The sequence below is a fragment of the Aulostomus chinensis genome, chromosome 10 (genome assembly GCF_037954235.1).
Source record: "Aulostomus chinensis isolate RoL2024-O1b breed Wild chromosome 10, RoL_Achi_v1.0, whole genome shotgun sequence".
NCBI lineage: Eukaryota > Metazoa > Chordata > Actinopteri > Syngnathiformes > Aulostomidae > Aulostomus > Aulostomus chinensis.
In genome coordinates, this window is record NC_141329.1 from 12,235,368 (window position 1) to 12,249,590 (window position 14,223).

At 40.9% G+C, this 14,223-nt stretch overlaps 1 protein-coding gene across 5 annotated transcripts in view; it reads left to right on the plus strand.

Annotated features, from left to right (window-relative positions):
- Positions 1-14,223, plus strand: part of LOC147254433 (chloride channel protein 2-like) — a 192,478-nt gene that overhangs the window by 122,595 nt on the left and 55,660 nt on the right. For all 5 annotated transcript variants that reach the window (XM_086216066.1, XM_086216064.1, XM_086216067.1 and 2 more), the window contains 4 exons: positions 104-188; positions 3,023-3,124; positions 3,729-3,813; positions 6,215-6,370. In XM_086216066.1, the coding sequence (XP_086072192.1) occupies positions 104-188; positions 3,023-3,124; positions 3,729-3,813; positions 6,215-6,370 (428 nt within the window). The remainder of the gene's footprint in view (positions 1-103; positions 189-3,022; positions 3,125-3,728; positions 3,814-6,214; positions 6,371-14,223) is intronic.

The window sequence follows — 14,223 nt, forward strand, 5'->3', positions numbered from 1 at the left end:
GTTTCGCTTCATGACATCAATTAAGAACTTCTTTTACAGTTTTCATGAGTATTGGTAGATGTTGCTAACTCTCGCAATGCTGTTTCTTGTTTGCTTGCTCCAGAGACCATTACAGCCCTTTTTAAAACTCGTTTCCGGCTTGATTTCCCCTTTGACTTACAAGAGCTTCCTGCCTTTGCCGTCATTGGGTAAGTGGTAAGATTTTAAACCCCCACCCCCCACCACACACTCACAAATACCTGAATGTTAGAACATGCTGTATGTGGCTCAGTTAAGGTCTATTGGGTAATATTGATGTAGTCGAACCAATGTGAATTTAAAGTGAATGGAAACACTTGACTTTATGCATGACTGCACCATTATATTCAAAAATGTTTCAAGCGCGCCACTGACTTGAGCTTCTGAAGGTGTTATTCTGTGTAGCCAGCATTATCCATCAAACATGGATGATTTAGCCAGCAACAGTTGCTATCGCACTGAGGGATGTCTTATTATATCCTGTTGTCGCCTGAGGTTGCCTCATTGGCTCTTCTGAATGAGACCACTGGACTCTACAGGGAAGCTGGGGAAAGATGGAGGAACTGCCCTGTTTCCCCAATCCATCTCTCCCAGAGAAAGTACAAGTGGCATGGAAATGGATGCGGGGGCTTCCCAAGAGTTGTCTCTCAAGGGTTTTGTCTGGAGATGCTGACCCCACTGTTTATTTGTAACCTACACGCACATTTTACACACCTTCAGTAAAGGCTTCGCCCTATTTGTACACTGTGGTATTGTGTTTGTTTGTGTTTGTGTGTGTGTGTGTGTGTGTGTGTGTGTGTGTGTGTGTGTGTGTGTTAGAAAGAGACTGTGTGCCAGTACATCTACATAGTTTCCATCTTGTCCTGCCAATAGCTATCAAGCAGGGAAAGTCGGTCAGTGTCTCAGTCAACTAGGGCAAAGAGAGTTGTGCTACATGCTGCCAAGGGCACAACGTCTTTGAAGCGCACACCCATACACACACACACACACACACACACACACACACACACACATACACTCTTCTATTTAGTATTTACACCTTCAGGCTCTAGAAGTGATGCTCACTCAGACATGCATGCCGAATATGATTTGATTCCTGCACACTTTTTGGGTGGCATGGCTCAGAGGCAGAGTAGACATCTAGCAACTTCGATCCTCACTTCCCCTTGTGACCATGTTGTGTTGAACACCTTAAGCAAGATACTGAAATGATTGCTCCTGATGAGTAGGTTGGCACCTTGCATGGTACCTTCCACCATCTGTGTATTTGTGTGTGTTTGTGTGCCTGTGTGTGCCTGTGCATGTGCGTGTGTGTGAATGTGTGAATGAGATAGAATTGTAAAGCGCTTTGAATACTACGAAGTAGATAGGCACTAAATAAAAGCACGAGTCTATTTACCATTCATGATTACCATTTAAAATGTGAATATACACCAGTAATATCAAAGGATGTACTCTGTGTCACAGTAACAGTTGTCCTTTAGGCCACACAGCTGTGTTGGTCTTTTAAAAGGGGGTTTTTGTTTTGAGTAGTTTACCATTCCTGAAACTGAGAATTGATTTGTCACCTTAAGAGCAGCAACATGCAAGCAGTCTCAACTCTTAAGTTTCCAAAATTAAAAATGGGAGCAGAAATCACACCATTTATAAGGGCAAAAAACATAAAGCCCAAGGTCATCACTCTGATGTAGTGCTTTCTGGCTGTCCTCTGATAAATCATGCGCAGCATGTGCTTCCATCAAAATAATCAACAAAATCTGCTGTAACTCTAAATTTTTGATATCATGTTGGATTTGTCACCAATTCAAAAATGAATGCTTTGTCCTGTAAAATACATAAAATGATGTGTTCCTCAGGCCAACTGGGAAGACCTGACTAAGCTAAGACTCTTGTGCACTATGGAAGAAACTTCTTTGAAAATTGGGCTGTACTCCAGGATGTAAAATTCTATAAAAAAAAAAAAAACTGAAAATGCCGACATTGTAATTCTACTATTGAATTCTACTTGTTTTTCTTAATCTTTAATTATGTCATCCTGTTCAAAGGACATGTACAAGTTCTCCCTACTTAGGACTTACATATCAACACAAAGTTGAAATTGAGAGTTAGTTTTTTTTTTTTCATTCCCTACCTTTCTTTTTTTTGTTGTTGTTGCCTTTTTAAGTGGACTATTTTACAACACACCCCAGTTTTTCATGAGTCACTGTTTGCAACCAAATAGTGCCATAGCCCTTTCCAAAAGGCGGAAGCACAAAGAACACAAAAAGTCCCACATGCAGTGTGTCCCTCGCTGCTGACTCCCCCTGTCCTCCGCTTCATTATTTCTCAGGTATTTGTTGGAATTAACAATGCAGCGACTTCACTGTTGAGGTTTAGTTTGTGCTCAGAACTGTTGGGAGTTGAGTCTTTCTCCCTCTCCGTCTGTCTACTTTCTTTCCCTCTTATCGCCATAAAGAGGACTCCCACTGAGCATTTCAATACGTCATTATGTAAACCTCTTTCTCTTCTGTGACTCCCTCTTACATCCCCATTTTACTATCTCTCTCTCCCTTTTCTTTGTGCTCTCCTATACTAACTCCCCTCTTATGCTTCATCTGTATCATGTGTATGTTTTCATGTGTGTTGTTCTCATTTCTTAGGTTTACCCTCTCTTTTTGGAGTCCTGCATGTCTGTTTACCCCTGATTTTGTCTTCTTTAACACTGGCCCTCCTTTTCACCCTCCTCTCTCTTTTGTGCATTGCTTTTATGAATTTTACATGATTTGAACATGTATCTCCCTCTGTGTGTAGATTATACCGACTGTGCTCTATGTATGACTCACCTGCATGAACAGGAAACTCCAGAGTACAAGAGACATATCACAATTACATTACTTTTATTGTGGCCAAGTGCAGTGACAAGGTGGTTTGGAAGAAAAACTGTGATTACCTAGGATGCATTTTCTTTTTGCCAAACACTATCGGAAAACTGTGTCTCTTCTCTCTGCTTTATGTATGTTTGCAGTATTGCCAGTGGATTCGGTGGGGCTTTGTTTGTTTACCTGAACCGACTGATTGTCCAGTTCATCAGGAAACAGAAGGCCATCAACAGATTCCTCATGAAAAAGTAGGTGTCCCATTTTGGCATCCTAGCTTAAAGCAACAGGGCTCCCTTTACCCTTTTAGTTCAACAGAAGCTGCATTGAAATACAAAGCACTTTTGTTTGTTTGGGGTTTTTTTGGCTGATGTTTGCTATGGCAACAAGCTGCAGATTGACACATCAGTTTCAGTCATATCCTGCAGAGGATCTCCTTTCTGTTCATGTCTGCTTGTTTGGAAAGAGAAACAATAATGTTAGGATAGAATGTTCAGTTTCCTACACAGTCTATACATTTTTGACGTTGTATTGGTGGTGAACTGCACTGCGTTCTATTGGATATGTTTCTAATATTCTGGCCATCACATATGTGAGAGGGGCTGAATATTAAGTAACACTTTCCAAATATGATGCAACCTTTTTTTTTTTTTAAAAACTCCATCCACCCACCCACCTCTACTCTGTAGTAGCGTTGCAGTGGTTTAGTAGTTTCAGAGAGGAAACCCAGGTTTAACCCAACTTTTGCTCCAATATAAAAATGTTCAAGTGATGTTGTCTTTTCTCAGTTTGTAAATCTGCTTGTTTTTTTATGCCTGTGTCACATTTGTCTCTCTTTTTGAATTTTTCTCTCAGGCGTCTGCTCTACCCAGCATTGGTTACTCTTCTTGTTTCCACACTAACGTTCCCACCTGGCTTTGGACAGTTTATGGCTGGCAGGGTAGGTGTCCTTCTTTATGCCTGTATTTTTTTATTTTTTAGAAGACAGCATGGCAACCATTAGTGGACTGGATTCAAGAATATGAAAGAAACTCGGGTCTTTATATTTTTAGGTGTTTATGTTATTAGGGCAGTGCCTATTGTTTGACAAATGTGGGGCCATGGGCTGTGCAACGTCAAATAGCTACCTGGCACATTTTTCTGTGATTTTTGACTGCGAGGACCCTTCAACTTAAAACTCAATGCTGCACTTCCCTGTGGATTTTGATCTTCTTAGACCTGTAGACCCCAGACCCTGGACCCTGTCAGGCCCCAGGCTTTAAGCTCTTTACTGGACCTCTACGAGGCACGAGCTGTCCACACATAAAGTTTAACATCAAATCTGATGAAATGAGATGTGTGGTCTCAGTGTTCTTGCCTCTAATATCTGCCTTTGATGTCAGTCATTCGAATAGTCATCTCAGACTGCAGACCCTCAGACTGCAGACCCTCAGACTGCAGACCCCCTTAGACCCCAGACTTAAAATATGTAAACCCTGTTTTTGAGGCACCAACAATGCCCAGGCCAAGTTTGACGTCAGTCAGGGGAACGGTTGTTGAGATAATCCTTCTCACTTTTCAGAATTAGATCATGGAGCTCCTAATTTAATCTCTGACTTTGATCTCCATCATCCTGTCATCTCAGACTGCTGTCCCTGATTAAACTCACCACTACCCTCCCTCATGGCACCAGCTGTCCATACACAAGTGTCATATGGATTGGAAGAACAGCTGTTGAGATAATCCAGTCACATTCATACATACAATATCACATTTGCCCACTCAAGTTATATTTTGTACCAGCGGTGTGAATGAGCCACTTTCAGTCCTGAAATCTGTGTTTCTCACACAATGAAATTGTGGTGGTGGATGTGGTCTGTCTGCTAAATCAATGACTGGAACTTATTGCGTGGCATTATTTTAAAGACAGGCCAATTTTTTTCGAAACTTTGTTCATGAAAAGCGTTCCAAATTTTGAGAAATTTTAAGACAATATACATTTTTTTTTTAAAGGGATAAAAAGTAGTGTGCTGGACCTCCCCACCTCAGACAGCAGTTGCAACAACTGTTGCCATAAAATGCAGGGGGGTGGTTCAGCATTTCCATGCAGCAGTGTGAAAAGACCTTAACTGCCCTAATTAGACTGCTCCTCCTCTTCTTCATTGGTTTGGCTGACGGAGTAAAAGCCACATCACCAGATACTGAATCACAGTATAGAACATCCTGCTATTCACTGTTGGGCACACAGTCTTTAGTGAGAACTGGATCCGAAAACGGAAAATCAATATGTGACGGACAATGTTTATATTGTAGTAGCCCACCAAAAATAAATGAATATGAGTGAAACCCTGGATACTGTTTCATAAACATCTGATTATTATTCATAGCAGAGCCTGATTGTTGGTTAATACCCACAACACAGATGAAAATATATGCTTTTGAAAGTTTGTGTGTTATTTGTGTACTCTGGAGACTTGGATAACTGAACTGTTTGTTTGCTCCTGGGATAACTCACAAGTGTACATCTTTGTGTGTGAGACTTACATTTTTTTTAACCCCCCTCATCTGTCTAATTATCAGGATTAGAAACGCAATATTCTGCGCATCCTCAGGCCTTACAGCGCGCGCGCACACACACACACACACACACACACACACACACACACACACACACACACACAGGATCTTCTGGATTTGGTTGCTAATGAGAGAGATGAGTCAGCCCTCCAAAGCTTTAAATCTGCCTACACTGACCCACTCCTTTCTAAGTTCCTCTCTGGAGAGCACACTCCAAATTTTGTTACCCATTTCCTCTTACTTGCCCACATATTCTGTCTTCAAACACAACTGCAGATGCTTTTGTCATCTTAATCTCAGTGCCTGCTATTTGAGATCTTCCGTGACATCTCAGTACAAATTCGGTAAAACATCTATCCATTTTTTTACTTCCTAAATTGTTGTATTTTACATACATTTTTGTAAAAGTCAGATGCACTGCGGTTACTCTAATGATACAGTGACTTGTGATAAGCAGAATAGTAACTCATTTATTCTCATCAGTCCCAAAGGGAATATTTCTACACTATATAAGTCTACATGACCTGACAGTACACGAACTCCAGTAGCTTCTATTGGCACTTTCAAATACTAGATGCTAGCTTGGGATTCTCTGTCTTTGAGGGCTTGATTCTTGTTGCAAAGAAACACTAATAGCTGAAAGCATGTTTGATATACATATAGATATTCCTAGAGCCACCACCAGCCCATTCCTCCTTGCTGCTCTATACAATGTATTTTTCTTGCTCATGTGGCTCATCACTGTCAATGACTTTTAATGATGTCATCTCCCCTTGACCCGATAGCTAACTCAGAAGGAGTCCCTGGTGACATTACTAGACAACCGGACGTGGGCCAAACAGGGCATTGCTGAGGAGTTTGACTACATCGGACACTCCCAGGCCTGGAAACACCCCCAGGTCAACGTCTTTGTCACACTGGTCCTCTTCATTGTCATGAAGGTAGGAGAGACACTTCAAATGATGATATATATCTGGTATGAATTATATATTATTCATTAAATATTTCCCATACACTTTTGCTCTGTACTGTAGGGATTGGGCTTGTCTGTCATATTCTTACACATAGTGGCCTCTAATGGCTACAGTGAAATTTAAATTCATTTAAGTGTGGGAGGACTAAGAAAATTGGCCGAACCCTAAATACACTATAAATGTAAGAGTGCCCTATTAATTCAGTTTTTCGCTATGTGGTCATGAAATATGTGCTGCCGGGGCCAAATTAAATGACTGATGTTTTTTGTCCTTTTTTTTTTTTTTTTTTTTTTTAAGAGTCAAAAGAAATGTATATAGTTACTATAGAAGGACCCTCGTTTTTCCAGTGAACAGACTCTTGAGATCATCGTCTGGTATAGTCCACATCTTTTTTATCCAGTCATTTGCTCATTAATCACACACTTTGATTTCAGCTAAGAACAAACAGAGTGCAGACCTTCTGGTTCATGCTTACTCGTGGTGGGGCCTGGTGTGACGAGTTGGTCCGTTCAGTTGAACCAACTCACTCACACTTGTTCAGGTTAGCTGTAGAACTGGAAAGGTTTTGTTCTATTGAACATACAGGTTGTTAAAGATGTTGATCATACTGGTTTTGCTAACTGAACTTTATGGATAGTTTGGCTGCTTGTGTTTTGAAGGCTATGGGGTGCCATTAGCGTCAAGCTAAATTTACGTGGCTGTCTCTTTTTGGATTTGGAAGTCACAAAGAAGTGATGCAGTAATGAAAGACCATCTTTATCCTGTCTTTGTGAGAACCTGAAAGGCAAAATTCACTATTTAGGTGAAGTATTGCTTTAATTCTAACCATCAAGAAACTAGTAGGTGTTTCATCCCTGTTAGTAACTTGCTTTCTCTTCATTAAGCCAAGGGTTTCAATGTAGCAAAATGACAGTCCGGGGTTTATCATACAGTACAGTAGTGATTGATGTAAAAGCCAAAAATTTAAAAAGCATACTCAGAGGAGCACGTATCGCAAGACTGCAGCTGATCATTCCGCTGAAACTCCTTTAGTTACAAAAACTGTTGAGAAATGAATGGTGAGAATATCAGTCCATTTTTAGGTCAGTTAAACAGAAAAATCCATCATGAAACTCTTTGGATCCAAGCTAAATTCATTCGTGCAGAGAAAGAAGGGCACAGAGAGGGAGGATATATACAGCACTGTACTATAACTCCTGGTACTTGGCGTGGATCCCCTGGGCTCCAGTGAAACATGAAACACTGTGATTTCAAGTATTGAAAACCACTGCGCTTTTGGCCTTTTGAAGAAAGAAGTTAATTTTGTTCTCTTATGAGGGACGAATAAAGTCTTGCCACCTATCTCCTTGTTTCTCATTTTGTCTCAATGATGAGAAATTGGCTGAACTAAAGATTGGGAGGCCAAATGAACTGTGTCTGCTGCTGGGGGGGTTTGTATTTATGGACCCCCAGGTGTGAGGGCCAATTGCGTTGTGATTACGCTAGCCTTTTTTTAATGTAACCTTCATATTTGGGTCAGTTTTTGCTGCTGAAATAAAATGTTCTCACAGAATACTAACAAAAAGGTTCTAAATCCCCTTCCATCTGCATTAAGAGCTGTGTGGTGAAAGAGTGTCAATAGGTCACAGGGCCAACATATAAAGACAGACCATCATTCACACTCACAGCCACGTCTATGGTCAATTTAGAGTATCCAATTAGCCGAGTGGAGGAAGCCGGAGTACCCAGACAGAACCCACGCAGGTACAGGGAGAACATGCAAACTCCACACAGAACGATCCCGAAACCCGGAACTTTCTTGCTGTGAGGCGACAGTGCTAACCACTGCACCACCGTGCTGCCCTGGATGGGTTATGTGTAAGTGAGTATTTGGGCAGTGAGGTCTAGGCCCCATTTTGGAGGAAAATGATTATAGTATTATATTATAGTTGTTTTTTCTGCCTTGAACTAACTACTACTGTACAAGACATTAGAGCTAGTTGATCTACAGTAGAGCGCCACTCACCTCACTGGAAAAGGATTTACACTGAGGATTTACTACTTGTGACAAAAAAATCATTTTTGGGCGACAAATATATTAGTAAACGAGCTGCCTCGTGTTGTGGGGGGGGGGGGGGGCTGGGACACTGTTTAGTGTGTGTTTGTAGTGTTTTTAGTGCTGCTAATGTGTTGCTCTGCCGAGCAAACATAAGAGGGTCTTCACCTGAAGTACCTTCAGGCTCAGGCCCTAATTATAGTTAGTATAAATAGTTGTGCCCCCAAGCAATGACACACACCAGTAGTCACAGAAAAGTTTGCTTTTTTGCTCAGTGGCTAATTTTGATATAATTTTATTACAGCTTAGCTCAGGAGATTCCAAACTAAGTGTATGCAAGATAATGTCCAGAAATCATGAATGACTGAAAAAGCAGTTTAAAAAGCCTTATTTGTTTCTTAGATAAAAGAAGTATTGCTTCATATAGATGTGGCTGTGTTTAGACAGGATAATTCCATTAAGCCTACATGTTGCCCACCAACATGGGAATCACAAGTTCAATTCCTAGTAGTTCCACCCTCCAGACACAACTGATTGTACCTGTGGTTGAGAGTGGGGATGATGGTATATATCCCTGTTGCTGTACTAGTGCCCTCTGTGGTCAATTAGGACACCTGTGCAGAGGGGAGATAAACTGGGGAATAGTGTGACCGTCCCACTCGCTATGTCCATCCATCCAGCCATTTTCTTCTGCTTATCCTGTTAAGGGTCACGGGGGGGCTGGAGCCTATCCCAGCAGCTTTCGGGCGAGAGGCGGGGTTCACCCTGGACAGGTCACCAGTCCATCGCAGGACCAACACATATAGACAGACAACCATTCACACTCACAGTCACACCTACAGTCAATTTAGAGTATCTATTTACCTAGTCCCCGCTATGTCTTCCCGGTGAAATTTCTCTCTAATGGTGTTTCTGCCTAATCATTCAACAATCATTTAGCAACTTGCAAAAATGTTACCACAAAGAAAATGAGCATTACAAGAGGAGTTCTTTTCCATCAACTGGTTTGGAGCGAATAGAATATGCAAAATAATACAGACTGAGGAAAGCAGTATAGGCAACGTTACGTGTGGCTTTGGCTGTGACAAATGGACAAATGGTAGAAGAAGAGACACCTATCAGCAAAAAAAGAGAGAAGTCTCATTTGACCTGTGAATGGACAGTTGTTGTTTATCAGCGTATGTCATCTCGAAAGACAAGGTTTAGAGTTATTCTACAAAGAAGACATGTATACTCAAACCAATACAAAATATTGAGTTGTGGAATAACCTTTCAAAGTCCTTCAAAGTTATGTAAGTGCTCAGTCTTTAGAGTAGGAATGTTGGAGACAGTCTCAGTTGTCATTGTGTGTACAATAGAGTCTCTCTCAGTCCTTTGTCAGTCCAAAAATTGGCTGTGCCAAACGATTTTGATTACTGTGACTTCTATTCTCTAATTTATCTGCTGTGTGTGTGTGTGTGTGTGTGTGTGTGTGTGTGTGTGTGTGTGTCTTTGGCAAAAGGAAGATGCAGCATTTCCTGTATCTGACATATAGCAGAATACCAGATGTTTTTCAGGAAAGACAGCCTTTTAGTTTAGTTTTTGTGCCTCGAATTACATCAACAAGAAGCAACACGCAATTCAATTTTTTCCATGATATATTATGTTTTCTGTTTTATATTAAGGAACACAAAAAAAGTCTCCAATCATAGTAGATAGGTGAGAAAAGTACAGCAGACACACACACACTCACACATACACATACACTCACACTCACACATACACACACACACACACACACACACTTAATCACCCACCTGCACATATCTCATCAAACTGCTCTCTATCTGTGGGCATGTACTTACTCACCTCATGTCTCACCGGCACTCACACACACAGCGGAATTTCATATCTCTCTCTCTCTCACACACACACACACACACACACACACACACACACACACACACACACACACACACACACACACAGACTGCAGTCACAGTGAGGCTGTAATGTCTCTGTCTAATTACAGCCTGTGGTTTTCCTGGATTCAGCCTGGTGATTTTCAAAGGGAGATTGCTCGCTCCCTCTCCGTCTTGGTAATGAATGGTTCTTATATTTGACATGGCAGCCATCTTGTCTTGATGCTCCCTTTAAAGCTGAAACTTTCATTCCAGCTGCAAAACTTTTGAAAATAAAGGCTAATGGATTGTGTCTGGTGGCAGTGGAACCCATGTTGTGACTTAAATGTGCAACCAAATATATTGTTTTTGGTGTGTGTAGTTGGTGCATCAGAAAACACACATACACACATACCTGCAGGTTAATTTGGTATACTTTGTTGCTGAATTATTTTTAGGGGTGAGCAATCATGCATGTCAACAGCTCTGAGAGGTTCAGTGTTTATTAAATAAGTGTGTTTGTGTGTGTGCGTGCTTGTTTGCACGTGTGTGTGTTTGTATGTGTGTGTGCGTGCGCTCTTGTTTGTGTGTGTGTGTGTGTGTGTGTGTGTGTGTGTGTGTGTGTGTGTGTGTGTGTGTGTGTGTGCGTCAGAGTGACAGAGAGCTAGCGGGATTGTAATTAGAGTGGGAATATTAGAAGGCCCTGGAGGGTCCCCTGAGGCCCTCAGGTGATAGACTGTCCTCTAAATGTGACACACACAAGCACAATGTACTCCCAGCAGACTGACAAATTAGAATAAAACTGTCCTGGATACAATGTTGCAACCGATACGGTCGACCCAACTATCCTTCACTTCTCCCTTCGTCTCTTTTGTTTCGTTCTCTCTCTCTCTCCTCATACTTGTGTGTGTTGTTCATGGGTGCCGTATTAAAGTGATTGCCTGTACAGACATATGAGAGAGGGATGTTAATCGGTCAGTCTTTCCTCAAAGCTTGTGATTGATGAATGTGTAGATATTCATTTTAGTGGTGTAGAAATGAGTCTTAATACTTGAAAATAGGTTAGCATAAGGGATCAACCGTAAAATGATGCGGCCGGGGATTGGCTTACATGTTCATAATTTTTTTTATAAAAATGAATTGGATTTGGTCAATGGAGCCCATGGTGATGCAGACTTCAGGGGGGGCTCACAATAATACCTCATCCCTATGGACTAATATGCTACCATATTTAAGATGAAGTGCTAGCTTGTTTGGATCAGTGGTTCTCAATCTTTCTGAGACACAACTCTTAGCCCGCCCACTGGTGGAATGACACATTTGATTTTGATTTTAGATTTATAGCACCCTCATAGTCGACATAATTTTGGTCTAAAACAACAACGATGGAATACATTATCATATAACTAAGGAAATTGGGCCTGTCAAAAATAAGAATTTATAGTCTTACAGGCCTTTTTTTAGTCATCATTTTTTGTAGTTTCTATGTTTTTGAAGAATTAAGTAACTGTTCTCCAATGTAATCTGCTGTTACTAGCATGTCTAGTAAACTAATTACTGTACACAATTATTACCAAAAAAACATTGTTCATCAGACCAAGGCGCATTTGGTTCTTTGAGTTACTATGTTCTGCAAACTGCACCCACACTGTCGCACTTGTCCACAGGTGTACATGGAATAAGTGAAGTTTTGCACAAAGCTAGGTGTTCTTGCCTTCAGGCTCCTATTTCTTCAGGCTGTCCCAAGCTCCCTCTTTTAGCTTGAGGTCAGAGATCCTCATAAATTTTGATGATCGTGCACAAGCACTGGTAGATTTTCACTCAGTAGATTACATTAAATTAGATCCAATGAAATATTGATTATTCTTCAGGGGGAAGTGAGTCATTGCTGTAGAATTTGAAAGAGCAGCAGCTTGGAGGAAGACATTTGCTTAATAGTAACTGAACAAATGTGTTGTTTGTCTTGAAATGTTAATACTTATGATCTGAAATGTTATTACCATAAAATCAACCGTTATATGTTTTAGTCTGATGGTCATGCCATACATTTTTGGAGTTTTTGCACTGAGACGTTGTGAAGTATAGACCCATTGCCACATGACTTTCTGTATATCGGCATTATGGAATATGCTGATAATTTCAAGAGATTTTGCCAATATTCATAGATGTTGATTAAAAACAAGTTCATATGATATTCATATTTCTACAAACTGGAAAAAGTTTTTTTTCTTTCTTTATTACCAAATCGTTTGGAAAAGCCCAAAATTTATTTATTCACCACATTCTTTTTCCGTCATCGGAATGATGGTGATTTATGATCAATATCTAGTTGATATCGATGACATGCAAACATTCCCATGCATCTCTATGCCTCATGTTCAGACGTCTGGAATCCATCATGTGCTGGAGGTCCATTAATTTCCCATACACACCTCTGTGATTTACGCTGTGTTTGCAAAGCTCCTACACACCATCAACTTTCAGTCAGGTTTTTGCCAAGTACATTGAAAAAAGTCGAGTTTTGGACAGTGTGCTAGCAAAACCAAGCTGACAGTGCTTTGAGTGAGATAAATAAGAGGCTTTTGCAGTATCTGCAGCCATCTCTTGGGATCCATGTGGACATTCCACACAGACATTACGGATATTTCTTACTTTCGCGGCAAACAACCCACTTTAACTTTTTAAAGCTTTAAGATATTTGTTATTCATTATGAACGCTGATGAAAAAAACAGCCTCCAACCATTAAAGTAGTTCATACTGTGAAGCTGCTACACCTCTTGCGTTATGTACATTTTTTTCTTTTACACTATGTGCATTTCAAGTCAGAGTGGCTTGCGTCTTTAATGGCTGTAAGTCTGTCTCCTTGGCAACTCCAAGCCACCTGGAGGAGGACTCCCAGGCAGTCGTAACTTCACAGACAGTGGAACACATCAGAATGGTTATGTGTCCCATCCTTAGAGGTCAGTGAAGAAACCCGAGCCATCGTCCTGTCACACTCACCCGTACACGGTACAAGTGATAATGAGTGTTTCCATGTGTCAATAAGCAGCTGGTTTGGATTACATCATCACCTCCATTCTTAAGTTCTGCTGGAAAAGTCTCCTAGTGTCCTCTCCTTGAGTCCATGCTGTAGAGGGTTAGATAAGAGCAGTGGTTCTCACACTAACACTTCTGTTTGTCATCTAGGTACATTGCACAAAGACGTTCTAATTAGTCTCTCCACTGATCATACTGTTAGTATTTCTTGGGTGTAACTTGAACTGAATCTGTAAGAATATTGGCAATTTTCAGCTCAGGAATCAACTTGTTCCATAAGCTAAATTTTGAATGATGGCCTTTCATTGTTTTCCTCCACTCAGTGCAATATTGAAAACAGTACAGCTGTCTGTTCCGCATTGATGTGTGTCTATCTCGCTCACGCACCCTTGCAGTTTTTTCATCGAATTTGTGGCCTCTCTAAAAAAAAGTTTAGCCAATTTTCTAGATGTACTGTACATTCCCAGGTCCTTTCAACCTCCTGGCTGTTATTAAAATTTTAGAGAAAGAAAATGAGGGAAAAGGAAGAAAGTTGATATAAGAGATGTCTGCGGCATTATTTCTATGACTTTTCTCCTTCCCCTTGAGGCCTGTTTTGTTTATTCATGTTTGTAAGTCTCTGGCGCACATTCAGCTCTGATTCTCATCACTGAGTCCGTGTCATGGTGTGTGCATGTGGGTGTGTGTGAAGTGTGAACGCCTACACCCTTATGTGTGTGCATGTACGGAGCGGGATGTGAAAATGGTGGCGTAGGGTTACAGAAAATCCATTAGTTTGCCATGGCAGCCAGCCTTAATTACAGCTAACTATAGACAGAGAAGAGGAGCGAGGGATGGAGAGATGGCACAATGAGTGTAATTAAAAAGT